The sequence below is a fragment of the Cyanistes caeruleus genome, chromosome 3 (assembly GCF_971803275.1).
Source record: "Cyanistes caeruleus chromosome 3, bCyaCae1.hap1.1, whole genome shotgun sequence".
NCBI lineage: Eukaryota > Metazoa > Chordata > Aves > Passeriformes > Paridae > Cyanistes > Cyanistes caeruleus.
The window spans coordinates 89,436,166-89,455,538 of record NC_141703.1 but is presented as its reverse complement, the minus strand read 5'-3'; the positions used below and the strand labels follow the sequence as shown (position 1 = coordinate 89,455,538).

General features: G+C 45.4%; 1 protein-coding gene and 1 long non-coding RNA gene across 2 annotated transcripts; one reads left to right on the top strand and one right to left on the bottom strand.

The window, feature by feature from the left end:
- Window positions 1–2,232: 2,232 nt before the first annotated feature.
- CTC1 (CST telomere replication complex component 1) lies at window positions 2,233–17,915 on the top strand. Its single transcript, XM_086884025.1, has 24 exons — window positions 2,233–2,313; window positions 2,394–2,533; window positions 4,008–4,254; window positions 5,136–5,332; window positions 6,946–7,090; window positions 7,441–7,743; window positions 7,900–8,028; window positions 8,359–8,585; window positions 10,061–10,232; window positions 10,319–10,519; window positions 10,754–10,880; window positions 11,078–11,192; window positions 11,528–11,996; window positions 12,353–12,442; window positions 12,720–12,863; window positions 13,148–13,218; window positions 14,114–14,223; window positions 14,560–14,725; window positions 14,959–15,045; window positions 15,130–15,289; window positions 15,772–15,836; window positions 16,078–16,240; window positions 16,374–16,500; window positions 17,435–17,915. The coding sequence occupies exons 1-24, from the start codon at window positions 2,293–2,295 to the stop codon at window positions 17,593–17,595; spliced, it is 3,837 nt and encodes a 1,278-aa protein (XP_086740151.1). The 5' UTR covers window positions 2,233–2,292; the 3' UTR covers window positions 17,596–17,915.
- Window positions 16,610–17,252, bottom strand: LOC147654326 (uncharacterized). The gene is made up of 3 exons (XR_015285388.1): window positions 17,168–17,252; window positions 16,906–16,970; window positions 16,610–16,678 (listed from the first exon to the last, which is right to left on the bottom strand). It is a non-coding gene; the product is annotated as an uncharacterized LOC147654326 (long non-coding RNA).
- Window positions 17,916–19,373: the final 1,458 nt, after the last annotated feature.

The window sequence follows — 19,373 nt, the reverse complement described above, 5'->3', positions numbered from 1 at the left end:
CCTCTTAGCATGTTTGAAAAACAAAAGTACAGCTAGGAATGAGTGGCTAAATGACAAAGAACTCCTCTTCATTTGTTGCCCATTAAGACTTCCCCTTGCTTTCTGGAATTGTCTCTGTACTCCAGTAAAAGACATTAAATCAAGCTACTAAGCATTGTTTTGAAAGAATTTGCCCATTTCAGTACAAAATGGGTACAATTCACTCCGTGGACTGGCTGAACTGCTGCGGAGAAATCCAAGCACCTCCACAGACTGTTCCTACAATGGAGCTGCTGATCTGCTGTGTGTGTGGAAGCCAAGGACAGCGCGTGCACAGGAGAAAAGGAGGGCACTTCTCCACACTTTGGCTTGGAACAGCTGTGACTTTCCAGCTGCAAGTCCCAGGAGGGAAGGAAATAGCAGAATAACCTGGTATCAGATTGCAGCTATCTCCAGGGATAGAGAAAAATATTTGTCCCGTTCATTTCCTTGCCCTGAATGAGGACAATACAAAATTAGCCCCTAAAGGGAAAATTCTGGCACACATTCTGCGAAGGAGGAAATGTTTTTAATGAGCTGTTTCAGGTTTAGCACTTGCTATAATATGAGTGGATGAGGCACATCCTTCAATCTTCATGGAGCTTCAGCCTTCAAAAAAACAAACAAAAAAGGCAAACCCAGCCCCATTTCTCTAGAACCACATAAATGTCAGAAAAATCCCTGTGAAGCTTCACATTTGACTCCTCCCAAGTTCGGGGAGGGACATCTCACAGCTCACTACACGTTTGACATTCACACCAATGTCAAGTGCATCAATGCACATCCACTTCCCAGCTTTCACCAGAACTCCAGCTCCAGGCCTCCCTCCATCCTTGCCACCTTCCTGCACCCTGCCAGGTCTTCAGCGCTTCCCCAAGTCCTGTGGCTATGGGCTATGTCCCGGAGGGACTGACTCACCCTCCTGTCACACAACCAGTGGCTTGCAGCTCGTCTGACACCCCAGCCGCTTTACTCCCAGCCTGCAGAGCTGTATTGGGTTTGCACAACCAGGTTTTGGTAGCGAGGGGACTACAGGGGTGGCTTCTGTGAGAAGCTGCCAGAAATTTCTCATGTCTGGCAGAGCCACTGCCAGCTGGCTCCGAGATGGATGCACTGCTGGTCAAGGCCGAGCCCATGAGAAAAAGTGGCAATGCCGCTGATAACATATTTAAGAAGGAAAAAAAAAAAATATTGCACAGATGTAATTGCAGCCAAGAATAAATGAGTGGGAATAAGTGAGAAGAACAACTTTGCAGACACCAAGGTCAGTGGAGATGGAGAGGGAGAAGGTGCTCCAGGCATGGGAGCTGAGATTTCCCCTGCAGTCATCAAGAAGACCACGGTGAAGCAGGGCAGCCTATGGAGGTCCACAGGGATGCAGAGATCCACTTGTAACCCATGGAGGGGCCCCATGCTGGAACAGGTGGATGCCTGAAAAAAGGCTTTGACTCCGTGGGAAGCCTGTCCTGGAGCAGGCTCCTGCCAGGGACCTGCAGACCCATGGAGAGAGGAGCCCACACTGGAGAGGTTTCCTGCTAGGACTTGTGACCTGGAGCAGGCTGTTCCTGAAGGGCTGCAGCCCGTGGAAGAGTGGGTCATGTTGGAGCAGCTCTGAAGAACTGGTGAAGGTTCACATTGGAGAAACGCGTGGGAGAGACCTGCTGGAGCAGGGGAAGGAGCCCTCTCTATCCCTGAGCAGAAACAATCCGTGATGAACCGATCGTAATCTCCATTCCCTCTCTCCCTGCGCCGCTGCGGGGCGGGAGGGTTGAAGGGGGGAAAGTGTTTTAAGGATTTTACTTCCCATAATCCTGCTCTGATTTTGTTCGTAGTAAATTCAATTACTATCCCCAAGTTCAGCCTGCTTTTGCTGGTGACGGTAATCGCTTTGTGATCTCCCCCAGTCTCTGACTCAAACCGTGAACTTTTCGTTTCATTCTCTCCCCTGCCCACTTGCGGAAGGGAGCGACAGAGCGGCGGCGGTGGGGCCTGGCACCGGCCCAGGGCCACCCCACACACGCCAGAGCCCCTTCTCGGCCACCCCACACACTCCAGAGCCCCTTCCCGGCCATCCCACACACGCCAGAGCCCGTTCCTCGCCACCCCCCACACTCCAGAGCCCGTTCCTCGCCACCCCGCGCGGAAGGGGCGGGAACAACGGGGGAGCGGCGGCGCCGCCGATTGGTCGGAGGGCAGGGAGGGGGCGGAGCCCGGCTCCCGCGCGCTTCCCGCCGCCGCGTCGCCACGGCGACGGCGCGAGCCGCGCGGGCTGTCATGGCGGCGCCCAGCGCGGCGGTGAGTGAGGGGCCCGGGCGGCTTCGCGCCCTCCCCGCCGCCCGGTGCTGAGACCCTGCTTCTCTCCTTCCCTCCCGCAGGAGCAGCGCTGGCTACAGGCAGCTCGGGACTTCGTTCGCCGGGCGCTCCCGGGGCCGGACGGGCGGGAGCCGGCAGCGCTGGAAGGGGTGCTGCGGTGCCTGCGGAGCGCGGGCGGCGGGACGCTGCCGCTCGGCTACAGGTGTCAGCGGGGCGGAGAGGAGGGCACGGGGCGGGCGGGGGGGGTCCGGTGCCCACGCGCGGCCTTCCCGGGAGCTCGGCGCGGCTCGTTCCTGCGCCATGGCCGCCCCGGAGGCCGGCTGTGGGAGGGATGTTGTCAAACGGGGGTAACCGCGCGCGTTTTTTGGCCTCGGCGCGCCCCCGGCCGCCCTTGCGGTGTGATGGAGCACCGTGTCCGCCTGTCTGCGGTAGGTAGAGCGTGTAACCACAGCGGGGCATCTCGCCGAGGCGCTGTACAGCGTTTGCACGGCAGCTTCCCGATGGCATCCTGCTGGCCCGCTCCTGGGCATGGTCTCCGAACCTCTTGGACGGCTGAGCTCAGCGTTCGAGTGTGAGCTCTTAAAAAGCGGGAGTCTAGGATAACGTGGTCCGTATTTTAGTTGATAAAAGGCTTTTGGGCGCTCACCGTCGTGAAAAACATGCAACTTGGTGGGAGATATCCGTATTTGAAAGTTTGGCTCGTCCACATCTTGCTCCAACTTGTAGGAGAATTAAAATCTCTGGCATGGCCTTTTGGCAGAAAAGGTCAACTGGAATTGATTAGGGATTTGTGACCACCCTTAACTAATAGTTAATAAATGCAGGTGGTTGATCTTTCACACCAGCTAAACCCATCTCATTTAAGCCATATTTTTTCCTGTGTATTTTATGACACTTAAACCAGACAGGGGTTTATATTCGGGAGAATCTATAAAGAAGAGTTGAAGGTACTTGGTAGTTATCTCCTGTGAGGCCAGCGGTCTGCTGGTGAGCAGTGTGCTGCATCCACAGCTAACCACCAAGCTCCAGAGCACGAGGAAACAGTCTGTTTGTTTCTGTGTGTGTTAACCATGAGCCAGTGTCCTGCTGTAGTTCTGGTTTCTCCCAAAAAGCACTCCACACATTTGACAGAAACACGAGTTTTTTGTCAAAAAGCACAGCACTGTGCTCTTGTGGATCAGAGGTACCAGTATTATTCCTGGTGGTGCTCTGTCTCTGAAGATGGAGCAGTTTCAGCTAATGGAATTTCAGCTAATCCCCTGTTCATTTTCCTGCAAAATGCATGGCAAAAGTAACTACATAAATTTATGTCTTCTGATTAATTTTTCTATATCTAATTATTATTTATTGCTGATTCAGACCCATCACTCATCTGGACTAATTGCTTGCTTTGAACTTTTGCTCCCTGACAAATCAAGTGAAACTCTTCAAATTCACACCCTTTGAATTTGATTATGTCCTGCAACTGAGCAAGTGGGTATTGTGAACAGAGCTCCACTTTCACAACCTAAAATTGTCAGTGAAGCTCACTGGAAACCAGTACCAAAAACACAGGCTGGAGAATAGTTTGTGTTGTCTCTTTCAGTGTTGATATTAGGGTAGTTTGCAAACTGAGTTCTTTGTACATCCTGCTATAATCTTGCTTGCTTGCTTTTTTTTTTTTTTCTGGCCTCCAGTTTCATTTCCATCTCTGACCTCCAGCATCAGCAGCACATACCGTGCTGCAGCCACCTGAGCTGGAGCACTAACGAATTTAAGGAATGGTCTCATCAAGGACAAGGTGCTTTACCCATGCAGAGCACTTTGCCAAGGACTTACCTGATCCTGGTTGGCTACTTAGCAGATGGAAGGCAAGAAAACAAAGAAAAGCTGGTAGATGGTTGCCTGTATGTGAAGGACAATACCGGGATAATCCCATGTGAGGTATGTCCTATGTCCTGAGAGGTTCTGTGTTTATTCCCACTTCTGGGGCAGTGTCACAAACCACCAGGGGCTTCAGGTGTTCTGCCAGACTCTAGTGAAGGAAATAACATCTCTGTAACAGGCAGGAAAACAGCAAGCTCACGTCCTGGGCAGAGGATAGAACATGTGAAATGTGCCATTGCTAGGAGAGGAAATATTGAATGTACTGGCGTGGTAAAAAGAGACAGCTAGTACAGTTGTATTAAATTCACCACAATACAAGGTGGCCTGGGAGACCTTCCCACTCTTTGCTGAATTTCAGATAGTGGAGCAGAAATAACTTTCTGGAGAGTTGTACTGTGTGTTCAGTGATGCATTGATGACATACTTCCAGGAAATAATAGCCTGCATGACAGTTGACTTAAAAGCCTCCTGAAGGTAATTGCAGGTGGAGTCGAGATAACAAATAACCCCTAGAGTGGTGATGACAGAGCACTGCAGTTGTCCTTTCCAAGGAGACAAAAGTCTAGGAAAAGGGAAAGGTTGTATTCTAACTGAAAACACAGGGGCAAAAGAAAGCATGCAAGAATTTTAGAACAATAGTCTGGAAATAACTGAGCCTTGCAGTGAATTAATTATCACCTTTCTATGAGGTTATAACTATAAACATAGTAGAGCTCAGCACATCTGTTCCAGGTTTGCATCTGGAAGGATGGAAGTTCTCTGTGCAAGGTAAGAGAAAGGGCAGAAAATGCTTTTCTCATTTAGTGGTGAAGCCCAGCAGTAGGACAGGAGTTTGTGATGCACATGCAAGGGTGTATTAGTAATGAACACTGTAAGCAGTGCTGAGAAAACAAGCTGAAACCCATCTCAGACTTGAATCTCATTATCTTTTGGTTTAGCTCTTGCACTTTGAACTGGAGTGGCTGGAGTCACTGTTTGTCTTCCCGAGCTGGTCATACATACCACAGACAGACCAGAGTGCAGCAGGGTACTTGGAAATCCTGGTGGATCCAGTGCCAGTAAATGCCCCCAAGGAAGTACTTCACAGCATTCCAGTCACCTCCCCAGTGTCAGCTGAGCTGCTGCTTACCTCCAGGTAATAACATGCCCAACTCCACTAGCACTGTTGCTTGGCAGGTAACATGAAGAGCACTTGGCTTAGAAAGAGACAAATTCTATTTCTGCCACGTGTGGAAACATAGCAGTGAGTGGTGGAAGTAAAAGTTATACAAAAAGCTACTTTTCTTTAATCATCTGTTTTCCAGGAAGTTTTTATTCTGATATTTTATTTTATTTATTTTATTTTATTTATTATTGGTAGTTTTTATGCTGTAATTTGAAAATAATAAGACCAATTGCAAGTATTTCAAGATGTAATTTCAAATTATAGAAAGAATATTAGAACATTGTTGATTCAATGCTCTTAGAGGTTAAAATTCACTCTTGATTAGAACAACCTTTTTTTTTTTTTTTAACCTTCAGTAAACCAAAAGTAAAATTGAAAGTAATCCTACACTGTGTTATGATGTTAGTATGTGTCAAGTTCTTATCAGATTACTGAGGTAAAAGTGCCAGTGAAATGTCAACTGCTCGAAATAACTGTGCTTTAGTTTACAGTATGTGAAAATGAGCCAATGGAATTGCAAATCTTACTAAGTTGATAATTTCAAGTCGTGCTAGATCATGTTTTATCTTCTTTAGTACAGAATTCTTGGTGTAATTAAAATGAAATGTCAGTAATTGTGCTGCTTTAGTTTCTTTTTAGTTATCTTTTGTTTTTATCAGGTTTATCTGCTTCTAAGAAAGTAATTTTAAGCTTTAGTGTTTGATTTAGCTCAAGAGACCTTTCTAAACAAGAAAACTATTTCTGTATTTCAGTAAATGTCCTCAGGCTTTTAACATAAAGCTGCCTTGTTAATGACTGATATCTGACCAATTTTCCATGTTACAACAAAAATGTTACAGTGAGGTGCAGACTACTGTGTGTCTACTACTGGTTGGGTTTTTTTAAGTCCTAAAGTTAGGCAATTGTTTAGATGTTTTGGAATCCAGAATGGTTTTGTTCAGAGTAAGTGGGATGGTTATATTCAAGTCCAGTAGGAACTGAAATGAAAATTGCAAACATAATTTTTTAATTTTTTTTTTTTCATCTTTTGAAATGTATGTTTGAAGGAACAAGCAGGATTGATTCAATAAATATCATCTCTCTTGCCTCTCATCTACTTTCAGTTTTGCTGCTCTTTCACTCTGTGTCTGTTAGAAATACTCCATTGTTGCTTTCAGGCCTCTTGTTTATAGGCTTAGAGCTTCCACAGTGTTGTGTTCCATGGACCTACAAATCCAAATTCTGTTTTCTGCAGAAGAATTGCTTATGACTTTTTTCTTCTCCTTTAGACGAACAATTAATTTCTTGTTTATGGTAAAGCTTTTTATAACCTGGCTGTTGTCATGGAGTGTGTGAATTTGTTCTTCTGTTCATTTTGTCTTCAAATACTAAAATGCCAGAGGGATTTAGTATATAAAAGTTAAAGTACAAATTCTGTAGCCAAATATTGTTTTGAAAACCTCTCTGAGAGACTGACCATATTCACTTCGTTGTATCTGTTATTCCCAGAAAGTACATGCTGCATATTTGTTTATTTTTGTTTTGGGATACTTTTGAGTTTTCTTTCATCACTGATTTCAGTTGCCTCTTCAATTGCCCTCTAGGATTACATGTAAGAAAAGATCAATGCTTACTGTAGCAGGGGAATTGACCAGACTCGGGCCTCTCCTTCATGTTCACCGCAAGACATTCTTCTTTCTGTTTCTGAAGTGCTTCGCCTCTGCAGTTTGTGTTCCTGTGCTGGTGCAAGTAAGTCCGTGGAATTTTGCACACAAATTCACTGGATGTGTGTATGTGCTAGCTGATTAATTCTTTGAAGCTTGCCATTGATTTCCCAGTTTGATTTATTCTTCCTTTTACTAGTGATATCCTTTTAATTTTACCCAGTGTACAATAGTCTTGGTATGTAAGAAGTCTAGTTCTGTGCCCTGCAGAAGTACCATCCTTCTCCCTCATGCAGTTGAAGTGTCCCTGAATGTCTTACAGCCCTTTTGCTAAGAGTTTGAGGAAAAGGGGTTTTTGGGTGGGATTATTTGGGTCAGGAAGAATTTTTTTCACTTGAGTTGATGCTGATGTTGCTTTTGGTTTCTCTGCTCTAGCAACCCAGCCAGCTGCTGTGGCATCATGTCTTCCAGCTGGGTCACAGGTACACAATCACAGGCCTGAGTATGTCCAGCCTGAAGAAATCTAGACAAACTGTGTTTGTCACCAGTGCTTCTTCCTGCCTTCTGCCCTACTGTGCAGAGCAGGTGAGGGAGCAGCCACTGGACAGTGCTTCACAAGGAGAATCCACTCAGAGTTCTTCCCTTGAGACTGCTGAGCGGCTCAGTTGCCCCTTGCAGATGGGGGCTGAAGAGGAACAGCCAAGACCAACCAAAGAGTCCAAGATCATCTCCTATGTGGTAAGGATTCATAGGCTTAGCCTTCACCCACTCATGCACTGGGGTTTCAGCTCCTGACCTGCAAGGAGCATTATTTTCTTACTGCTCAGGCCTGTGAGTCTCTTATATTTTGGGACTCTCTACAGTCCTCTTACTTTCTGTTTGCTTTCTGTTTAGGGATTTGTCACCAAAATACTCAATGTCCAAGCCGGTCTCTTTTTACTGGATAACCAAGTCTGCTTGTGCCTTGCTTACCAGCCACTGCTGAACTCTGCACGGGGACTCCGACCGGGAGCCTGTGTGGAGGTCAGTTGAGATTTGTAAGGTCATGAAGTATTCAGTGGAAAAGGCTCAGGCCCTGGGGATGGCTTGTGAGTATGTGGGTCAACAGAAGGCTGTAGGAACATGGGAATTATTTCAGCAAGTCTGGAACAAAACTGGAGATCTTAATGCCGAGACTCAGTCATGAGAGTTGATATGATTATTATCTGATTCCTCCCTAAACTGCTCAGTGCCTCAGGCCTGATTGTAGACAATCCAGTAGAGTGAGAAAGAATTTAAGGTGGGGTCACAGTTTTGGGGAGTGGTGGCAGACTGCCTATCTCTTCTCTTACACTCTGTGTTTGTGTATCCCAGCTCATCGATGTCCACCTCCTGCAGAAACCTCTGGTGTCCTTCCCTTTCACTGTACTCAGTGCTTGCCTGAGCAGCATGGTTGTGCTGAAGAGTTTTTCAAGGCTCAGCACCCCCTACCAGCCACCGGCCTCTTCAGGAAATCTCTGCTTACAGCTGCTCTTCCGCTTCAATCTTGGAATGCCTCTGTACCTCTGGCTGGTGAGCCTCTTGGAAACGTTTGAGGAGAGGTGAGGACAGTTCTTCTGAAGTCAGGCTAAATGTGCTTTTTAGGTTACCTGGGTGTCTTCTAGACCAAAGGATCACAAAATTAGTGTGCTTGGATACTACAAGCAGCAATTGCTTAGTTTATTGGCCTAAGTAAGCTATTTATCCAGACTTCACATCGTGTCCAGTTGCTTGTTACCTTGCAGTTGCTCTTATGAGAAAAACCGGTGCATTTTTCAGGTGCAGGGGAAGCAAAGGTCTTGGGAAGTTGCAGTGCTTCGGAGCATTGTACTCACATAATCCTGCCTGGAAAGCATTGTCCTGAAATACAGAAGCGCCATAGGGTGCTGCCTGCCATTGTGGTTTGCTTGGCAGATCAAGGTGGGCACTGAGGCTGAAGCTGGAAACTGGTGCTACAACTAGATCACAGCTAATATAAAGGCTCTTGTGTCCTGACTGTGCACAGAAGCTGCAGCAGCTGCTCAGCGTATCACTTTGAGATATTCTGTGTTGCCAGGAGTGTGATCATTTGTTTGAGAGTTTCTGTCTTGGCAGATTTTCCCACCCATGCTTACCTCCAAGTCTTCCAGATAGCTTCCTGCTCTCCCTGATGCTGCACTCTATTCACAGGACAGCTGTGGGCCAGTTTTTGGGTTTACTTCTGGCTTCTGTTAGTGAAAATATTTGTGTTTGTTCTGAAGTTATGGTTGATCACTGTCACTGCTGCCTTGGACTTTAAAGTATATGCATTTTACTTTCAGTCAAGTAACAGCTTATAGAATGTTCAGAAATCCTGTGCTTTACTGGCACTGTGGAATTTTGATATGCTACCAATAAAACAGCTTCAGTTTTGCCTTGAGAATTATGCTAGCTATAAGTTTCAGGTTTAATTATCTTTTCCACTTTCTTTAAATGTGATTGTTCAGTCCTGGTACTGCCTAAAAATTGTTCCTGTGAGTGCTATCTCTTTCCATTTGAGTTCACTTTCTGTCATATTTTGGCTGACAGTGTGATCACTTCAAGCCATTCAAAAGCAGCAAGCTAAAATTATGAAATTAATCCTACATGAGGGAAATAGTGGAATAAAAATAGTCTGCGATTGTTTCTGACTTGTGATTTTTTTGCATTCTGTGAAAGAAAGCCAAGTGTATCTAACATGAGTAATCGCAAAAGCCCAGCCAAAAGGCACAGAGATCCTTTTGTGTGGCTTAGAGGGAGATAATCTTCATGTTGTTTATTTTTCTGGCCATTTGAGTTTTGAGATTTTGCCAGTCTGTCAATTTCTGTGGATTTTCCTATTCCTTGTCTGCCCAAGATAATTTGCATTGTCCTTAAATGCTTTATTTTTTAATCACTTCATGGTTTTTGTGATCTCTTTAGTTCTTGTCCCATACAGCATATTCTCTCAAAACAAGCGAGAGTCCCTGACTTAGGTGCAAGACTCACTAAAATGCAAGGACTGCTCGTGCTTTTGATAATAATCATAACTTCTTTTCAGGTTTTCTTGTTTCTTTGGGCACCGTCGACTGCTTAGCTCTACGCACCGAAACCCTGGAGCTGCTGAAAAGTTCCTTGTCCCCCTTCTGCAAGCTATGGCTCCAGACAGAGAGGAAGCAAGAGATATTTATAATGAAATTCTATCAAAAATACACCGATGTCCCCTGCAGAAAGTGAGTAAATGTTCTTTGAGCTGTTTCCTTTTTTTTCTGATAGGAAGAAACTCAGCTGATTCATTCTTTCTCTCTTTTGTTCAAAGTATTTCACTCTGAGCCCTCCATGCCAGGCCCCATCTCTGTCTGCAGTTTGCCATGTGGCAGAACAGAAGAGCTGGGAAGGCTTCAGCCCATCACAATTGCTTTCCTCCTTGGAGGCACAGCATATGGGCAGCCAGGAGCTGAATCGCAGACTGGCCTGGTCCTACTGCACGCTCTCAGCAGAAAGTTTCCAGCCCCAGCTGGTAAGTGCCTCATTCTCTTTCCTGTCTGTGCCTTGAGAGCTTCTGGTTCTCGCCATGCCTTCCAGCACCCTGTCCAGTGCATGCCTCTTCCTCCTGTTAGGGAATAACACTGCTTTTCTCACAGTGGCATGTTGTAAAGAGACTGAATTTGAGCTGCTGCTACACACACTTTGATTTATGGCTTTCAAAGATAGGAATTGATTGATGCTCTTTGCAGCTTCCTTTATGTTGTAGATACTCCTGGGTGTGCTGAGGGTCTCCTCCAGGAGCAGTTCCCTCCTGCTGCAGGACAAGAGCAGCACAGTTCCCTGTGTGATCTCCCATAAGGATGGTAGCCCCTTTGCCCAGACAGCTCTCATAGGTATGTCCCATTAAACTGTATTTGAGTGCTGAGCTTTTGCTCTTCTGCCTTCCAGCTCCAAAACAAGGAAGAAGAGATGATGTGTGAATTGAGCTGTCACTGCCTGACCTCGTGACTTTAAAATGAGGATATTGACCTCATTGGTTTTATGTTCTTTTTTTTATTTAGCTCAGCTCTTTTCTCTGATGTGTTTGCAGGATCACTCTTGCAGGTGGAAAACTACCAGATTGTAGTGGAGAGATTCCTTAAGACTGATTTTCCTTCCTGGGAACACCTGGAAAATCTGGAGCATGTGAGAAAGAAAAAAACTAGGTGAGTCCCTTTATTCAGGATGCAGGTAAAATCATCACTTTCCAGTTCCATGAGCATTTTGGACTAAGGTAGACCTTCTTACCAATATAGCATTTCAGTGCCAAAGCAGCTGTTCTTTGCTATTTGCATCAAATGAACTCTTTCTCAGCAATAAAGCCATTATCTCCCTTTTGTTCATAATACATGCAGACTGAGAGCTGCCCTCCACTCTTTCCCACTGCTCATGCTGAGTACCTGTGTGGCACTCACTAGATGTGTTTTTCCCAGATAAGCATTTGTTTTGGACAGCCATGTGTCAAGAACAGGCTGTTCACTGTTACCATTTGTCATTTCAGTGTCTATGTGCAGTTCTACTTTGAGGATGTTCAGGTTCTCCATGCTGCCGACGGACAAATCCAGAAAGACCTTAGGAGTGGAAACAGCTCCTGTTTGAGGAGGAAGAAAGATGGTAGCACAACATCTGACCTGGAAACCCCAGAGGAAAAAATGCTGAAATTGAAGGATCACAAGGCAGATAGTGGCAGAGATGAGAGCTGTCAGGGAGGCCAGAGCAGCACTGGAACAACAAGCTGTGTATCTCACCTGTTCTTGGTTACCCAGAAAGAGGGTCTCATGTTGCGCAATTACCAACTGCCTGCAGAAGAGAATGAAGCACAGGAGCTTCTTTCCAAGAAGCAGAGCAGTTTCCAAGCCACAGTGCTGTGGCTGGGCAGACCACAGCTTTGGAGCCACCCCAGAGAAATTGGGAATCTATCAGAGCTGGAGGAGACTGGTGATGGAGAAGAGGGTGTGATGCAGCAAGAAGTGAGACATCTTTGGGGTGTGGTTTGATAAGGCTGGGAGGTGGCTCCTCAGTGAGCCTGTGGTAATTTAGTATCAGTGGGAAAGTGATTTCTGTGTTGGGTACAGTTGTGTGTTTGTGCCAGTAAATTCCTTCTTTCACTCCAAGCAAGTTCCATCTCCTCTCTGTCACCTTCCTGTAAATGTATCTGCCTTCTCTTACTCTTGGTGGTGCTTAACCTTACTTCTCAATCAAGACATCCTCTGGGCTGGGCTTGCTCTCTTTTTACTGTATTTTTCATTCCATACCTAACAGTTCTCATCACCTTTCCATACCTAACAGTTCTCATCACCTTCTCTCTTGTCCTTTTCCCCACCAGGCACTACTGCTCTTTATGGGAAAATCTCTGCGATGGTTTCCATTCTTGCACGTGGATGGACTGTATCGCTTCATTGTGCCCTGCTGCTCGGTAAGAGAGAAGTTGTTGTGCTCTTCTCTCTTGGAGACTTTCGCTGAACTGCATCTCTTAGTCAGAGGGTGACTAAGCTGTTTTTGAGGTTTGGAATTTCCTCCTGTCTTTCCAAGAAACTGCTTTCATTCTGTCTTTGATTAAAACTTTCAGAGCTCTGAGTTCAGTGAAATTTTTTATTTGTTCTGTAAACCATTATTCTTCGCTTTTTCCCTATATAACTTTAATCTCCTTCCTTCTAATAGTCTCCTGTTTTGCCTTATCACTCTTATCTCAGGACTTGGAAGTGTTTGACAAGCTCTATTTTTCACCTGTGCCAGCAACATTCCTGAGCAGGCCATCCTGCCCCCTGTGCCTGCCTGTCCAAGATATCTGGCACTTACAGCATGAGACCTGGATCTCCTGTCTGCCTGAGCACCAGGTATGCAGTGTCTTACTTGTGCAGGGCTTTCACAGCCTACTTGTATATCTCTCCAAAGCTATCTAGAAAATTATCACTGCAGAGTATCTTGGTGAGACTGTTCTGCTCTAAGTCCCATCAGGGGCTGCTGCTGGGCTTCACATTTTCCTGCTTCAGAATTCATCTGGAGAGGAAGCAAGAGTTGCGTGACCTAGCTCTGAGCATGCAGAGCTTGTCTTTTCTGCTTTGACTGGGGATGCCTGTAAACTGCAACCCATCTGAGGCTGTGTCTCCCTCACTTCTAGCTGACAGCCATGTCAGTGCTGACAGGCATGGACCAGAGAATTGCCTCCATTCCAGAAGTGCTTAGCAGCAGGTATGTTGGTCTGCCACAAATTAAAAGTGACTGTGTCTTAGGGAATGGCTCTGTGTTAATTTTTATTGGGAAGTGCCATATTAAACTGTGGTGAAATATCCACCCTAGGAATATGGTTTGAAAAAATTTGTAAATTTTTTTTTTAAAAAAATTAGAAAAAAAATTTGCACTACTATGTGCAAGTAGTCCAGACTTCTCCTATTCTGGTTATTAAAGCTAAAGGGATTGTAGATAGTAGACAAAACTGCAAAATGGTGTCTAGAAAATGTCCAGTTAATTCAGCTACTGATGGTGTGGACTAAGTCCCGAAGGTGTCTGCCAAATTCCTGTCAGAAATGGAAACAAGCACAGCAGGGAATATCAGACTGAATGTTTTTTGTTGTTGTTGGTTGGTTTTTGTGGGTTTTTTGGTTTTGTTTTTTTTTGGGGGGTTTTTTTTTGTTTGTTTGCTCTTTTGGGAGAAGGGTTAGGGTTCCTCAAACATATACTAAGATTAGAAGCTTTTCAGTTCAAAGCATGTTTAATCTGGGGTGACATGCATGTCCACTGGAATTTTGACCATTGCTTTATGAAAAACTATGTTTTCTTTGCTTGGCTTCTTCCTCTAATTCAGAAAAGCAGATAGGAGTTTAGCAGGTAGGAGTTTAGCAGATAGGAGTTTAGCTGATAGGAAGCCTGAAGCAGCAGAAAGCAGGGTAAAAGCACCTCTTGTTCCTGGGAGGGGGTAGGCTGCAGCAATCTGCTCTCAATCTTCAGGTGATAGGTGCTCAAGGGTAGGTTCCCCAGAAACTGGGCTTAAGCAACAATGCTCCTCCACTTTGTGGCAATCTTGAAATCAGGCCTTCTTCCACTCCCTTTGTCTTCAGGCAGGGCAGAAATCCTGGTCTGCTCTCAGTTTCACAGGTTCCCTTGTTTCTTTCTGTGGTGAGATTGTGGAGAGGACCTTGTGTGCCTCTCCCAAAAATGAGAAGCCATCTGTGACTGCTGGCCTTCCAAAGCAGAAAGGTAAGATTGTGGCAGCCGGTTGAGAAGCAGCAGATTTGTTCTTTCTTTTTTCTGTTTCAGAGAGCCAATGCACTTGGCTAAGTGTGCTGCTGTGTCTGGGAATAGTGGAAGTGTGCCAGGGTGTTGCATCCTCTTGCATGTCAAAGGCCTTGGAAACTGTACAGTGTGTATGTGGAGATTGGAATGGGAATGCAGTATCCAGAAAACCTGGGAGGTGAAACAGTGATAGCCTCATTGTGATGGGAGGAAAAACACCTCTAACAGGCCCACCTTAGTGACAGGCCATGCTGCCTGTGTGAGTGAGCTCATGGTCTGTGTGGTTCTGTGTCCCCTCAGGAACTCTGCTGTCCAGGGATCACAGCGTAAAGCTCAGCGTCTCGGTTGCTTCAGGCTCCCCTGTTATCATGGACATTTACATTACTGCCACCTACCTGCAGCATCTCCGGGGTTTGCTACCTGGAGCCAAGATCCTCTTCCAGAACTTGGAACGCAAGATCTCAAGGTGCTCCTGTCTTTAGAGCTCTGATCTCTCTTACTGTCTCTGAAACCATCTCTTAATCTGACCTCCCATGTGGACTTTCCTCATTACTTGTCCAAACCTCCATGTCTCCCAATCCCTTACCATAAATTATTTTCCTACAATGTTATAAATGAAGATCAGCCCAGCCATCCCAAGAAAACTTGAGTGCTTGGTTTCTGTGAGCTCTTTCTGACGTCTACTCTTTCATATTGCAGATTCCATAATGTTTATTGCATATACATTGCCGCCAGCTGTCTGAGCATTGTATCTCTGCCAGCTTCTCACCTACCTTTTCCTTCTAGGTAAGTGTTGAGTCTGTTCTCGTGTTACAGTGTCCCAAAAAAGGCTTCTGTGTTCTGAACTTCTCAAATTCCTATTTCTTCTAGTCCTGCAGGAGAAGCCTCATCCCCCTCATTAGTGTTTCTGTCCAACTTGAGACCTCAGCTGAAAAACCTTGCCCAGGCCCGGATTTTATGCCACTTGTCCTGTGTACTGACTGTGTGCCTGCAGTGGATTTGCTCACTTTGCAGCTGCATCTTCAAAGAGGTATTCAAGCTTCCACAAACATAATTTGTGAGAGGTCTTGCAGATTTTTTTACTCTAACATATCCTTTGCTACTATGTAGAAGAAATGAGAGTTCCTATCTCAATTTTTAACACTCTTTCCAGTGTCTGAGAAGGACTTGGATATTAGAAAGGGACCAAAGTGATAACTGATTAGAAGTATTAGAAGATCTGATGCCAGGCAGGGTGGCAGCTAGGACTGGGGGTGAAGTGAGGACACTGAAGAGGACAATCCTACTCCGTTAACGCTCTGCTCTTCCCATGTTCACTGCTATTGGGAATCAGTACCTTGCAGTAGATGATTTTTCTCCCCATGTAAACTCTTCCCAGGACACTCATTGGAAATGCAATGAAATTCTTTATACCTTTGCATATTTAATTAGGGAAGGGTTAAAATAAGCAGTGGCCTTTCACTCTCTCACTTACAGCACCCATACATAGCTGTAGCTTTGTTCTTTCTTCAGGGGAGGTGCACCCGACACAATCCTCCATGTCCATCACAAACAGGAGTGAGGCAAGCCAGTGCACGGTAAGTGCTGTAGGGATTTGGTATAGGAAGAGGTGGGGAGGAGGGAATAAATTACACCACAAACAAGAGGGGGAATATCATATCAAGGATGGGATGTGGAGAGAATAGCAAAGATGGAGTTACCACATCTGAGATGTGAACAAACTCTACTGAGAGCTGTTGTCTGGGGTGTGACCCTTGTGAGGGAGCCAGGCATTGTCCTGCCCCCCCTCTGATCCCAGTCCACTTGCTCTCTGCACAGGGTGCTGGTGGAGGATGGAACAGGTGAAGCACTGGTGCTGTGCAGGAATGAACATGTGGCAGCAGTGCTGGGCCTGAGCCTTCTTGAGTGGGAAGCTGTGCAGAGCTGTGTGTGGAGCAGGGGCAGCGTGTGCATTCAGCACGGCGAGGCTCCTGGAACAGGGGTGAGTGGGTTATTCCAGCAGTAGTTGCAGTCTGCTGGGCTCAAGTCTCTGCTGGACAGGATTTCCCTTTGCTCTGGGTGTTCCAGAGCCTTCCTCTGAACACTCTCTGGCAACTCACTCTTTCCTTCCTCAGTGTCTAGAGGAACCCGAGGATCTTGTTGCTTGTTACCTAAGGAGTCTCTGCAGGAGTCCTCTCATATGTCGCCCTATCCTGTTGGATTTCAGCCTAGACAGAAAGCCCTCCAAGATCCTGCAGCCTGGTAAGCAAGTACTGGTGGCTTTTCTAATATTTAGTGTGGGAAGGAGGGGAGGAGGCATCTCACCAGGCTGGGGGAGGAAAGGTGCCTTCACTGCCCACAAAGCAAGATCTTTGAAGGATTTTCCTGGAATTTTGATTTCTGAAGTGTAGAACTAAGTTGTGTCTTAGTAGATCCATGGCTACGAAAGTAGAGAAAAAATATGACAGAAATCACTAGAACCATATGCATTGATTTCTCTATTTCACACAGAAACATAAAACTGTTCTTGAGAAAGATTCCCATTCCTTTTCTGGGACAGAAGTAATACAATAACTCAGAGTTATTGTGCAGACCTCTCAAATCACATGGTTTTTGACTTTAGATGGGACAGCATGTAAGGTCAATAGCAGGCTTGGAAATCCTCACCTGGAAATGAACACTGAAGTGTTTTGAATTCATGAATGCTGAGGTCCAAGCTCATGCTGCAACAGCTGTGCAGTTGCTGTGTTAAGGGGACATCCTTCACACCAGTTCTTCTGGCTGTTTGCACACATACCTAGAGCTTGAGTGCAGGTGCTACAGGGGTTGATTTGCTAAGCTCACCAGAGGACGCTCTGCAGTGGAGACTGTTTCTGGCTGTCATGTATGCTGTCCATAAAGGCAGGTTGCTGATACTGATAGAGGATACAAAATTCAGTGCATCAGCTCTGTGAGCACATAGTTCTCAGTGTTTCACAGTGTAGAAAGTCTGTTTCCTCTAAGTTTGGAGGGATACTGAAAAATACATTCATCTGCCTATATCCTGGAATCGTTCGTCATGCTGTCCTTTGATGTTTAGCAGATGCCAAGCATCTGCTGCAAGAATTTCCCTCCCCCAGCAGCTTCTGCAGCTGTGGGCTAGAGCAGAGCCAGAGCCCTGTACTGAGTTGGTTCCCATTGTATCTTTCCCCTGCAGCTCCCCTGCAACTGCGGAATTTTCACTGTGGTGAAGTGGAGTTTGTGTCACAAGTGGGGCCTCGTTCGAGCCTGCTGTGCCTGAAGGTGGAGGAAGTGGGACAAGATGCCTTACACTACCTGAACAGCCAGAGGAAGAGCAGGACATCCAGTTCCTGCTGAGTGGGAGGCACTGCTTAATATCTCTCCCAGTGGGCAAGGAATTATGGAAATCTACTGGGATCGGGAGCTTATTTAATCTCCTTTCCAGTAGGAGCACGAGCCTGTGAGCACAGGGTGAAGCAGGCAGGCAAGCAGCTGCTGTGACTTGTGGAATTCCTGAATGGTCACTCTAGGCCATTGTCAACCAGTGATACTGGGCTACATTTTGGAAGAGAGATGTTCACTGCTTTCTATGTGACAGCTCTTGGGCCTGGGGCACACAGTGTGTGCATTTTGTGTGGTAGTATCTACTAAATAAAGCTATGAAAATATTACTTAAAGAGCTCTATATCTGTTTTAGTATCTGTTTCAGTATTCAGGTTTAATTGCTATATGGTGACCATTAACAAAACTATCCAGTTCCCACAGGGTATGGTCTTCTTAACCTAAGTGAAATTATTGAAATTACACTTTTAAAGCTCCTCCTTCAAGAAGAGAAGTGAGTAAGCTGCTGTTTGGAGACTAAATCATGATACCAAATGACACAATTATTTGGGCATTGTTTTGCAGTTTATAAACAGCAGCCTGAACATGAAGTGGGGCTGGGAAGAAAAGGCAGGCACTGAGCTGTGATACAGGCAGTGGGTTTACTGAGCATGAATGAAATATCTTTCCTCTCAAAGCCTGCTGTCCACTTCTGAGACCTAAGTGTGAGTGGCACAAGACCTGATAGATGCCACCATTCAGTCAAGTTCTGAGACTCCATCTTAAAAGGTTGCTAAAATAGCTTAATGCAGAAGTCTCTGCAAATATTGCTGTGACAGCCTTATTTTCTTTGGTGCTTTCTGCAAAACAGAAAAGATTTTACTAAAGCTTACTCTCCACCCTCCAGAAAGAAAAGAAAATAAAACAAAAAAAAGTCCCCAAAATCTATCTCAGACTGAGGAAAATGTTGACCATAAGTGATAAGACAAAGATCAAATGTGGTTAAGAAGTGCAACTGAAAGTAGTCCTGTAATATTAATAACACAGTAACAGACAGAAATAGATAGGAAGTGCCAGATAGCACTTATTTAAAAAGCAAAAAAAAGGAAAATTCGGCTCTATTGTTATATCTGGGTTTAATAACTTTTCTTCTGAATTTGAACCTTACTAGTCTCCTTTTCCTCCTCATACTGTACGTTAGTTTTCTGTCTGGTGTCTACTTATCTGTTCCTCTTTTATTTCACATTACAAATGCAATCATCACTCCTCATACAGGACTTTAGACATGGTTTGTCTTTGCCACGATATTCCTGGTGCTGGCAGTTTTCTTACCCATCACTGTTCTGCCATTCTCATCTTTTTCAGAAGGGGAGTTTGATTTTAGCATTCCAAGAAGATGGAAGAGATTAACTGGACCTCTTATTTACAGTTTTATTAGTACAGTCAGGGAATCACAAGCCAAGAGATGGGTGAATCAAATCTGTTTGGGGGGAGTTAAGAATTGCTTGCTTTAAGTACTCTGAATGAGCTGTTCTCAGCTGTATTGCGGGAAACCCTTTTCCTGTTTGCATCTGAACTTCCGCCCATGATCAGCGTTCTGGTCACTGTGTTAGATCAGACAAGGGAACATATCTTGGCCTGCAATCAGAACTTTTCCTTTATGCAATTTTCCTTATTGCATTCCTTGTTCTCTTTGTGAAGCCAGACAAAGTATCCTGTTGTTGATGTGGGTAAGAAATAACACAAGAAAAATCAGCTAATTTCATGTTTGTGCTACTGTGTACTCTGGAACTGGCAGGAACTCCTAAAGTCCT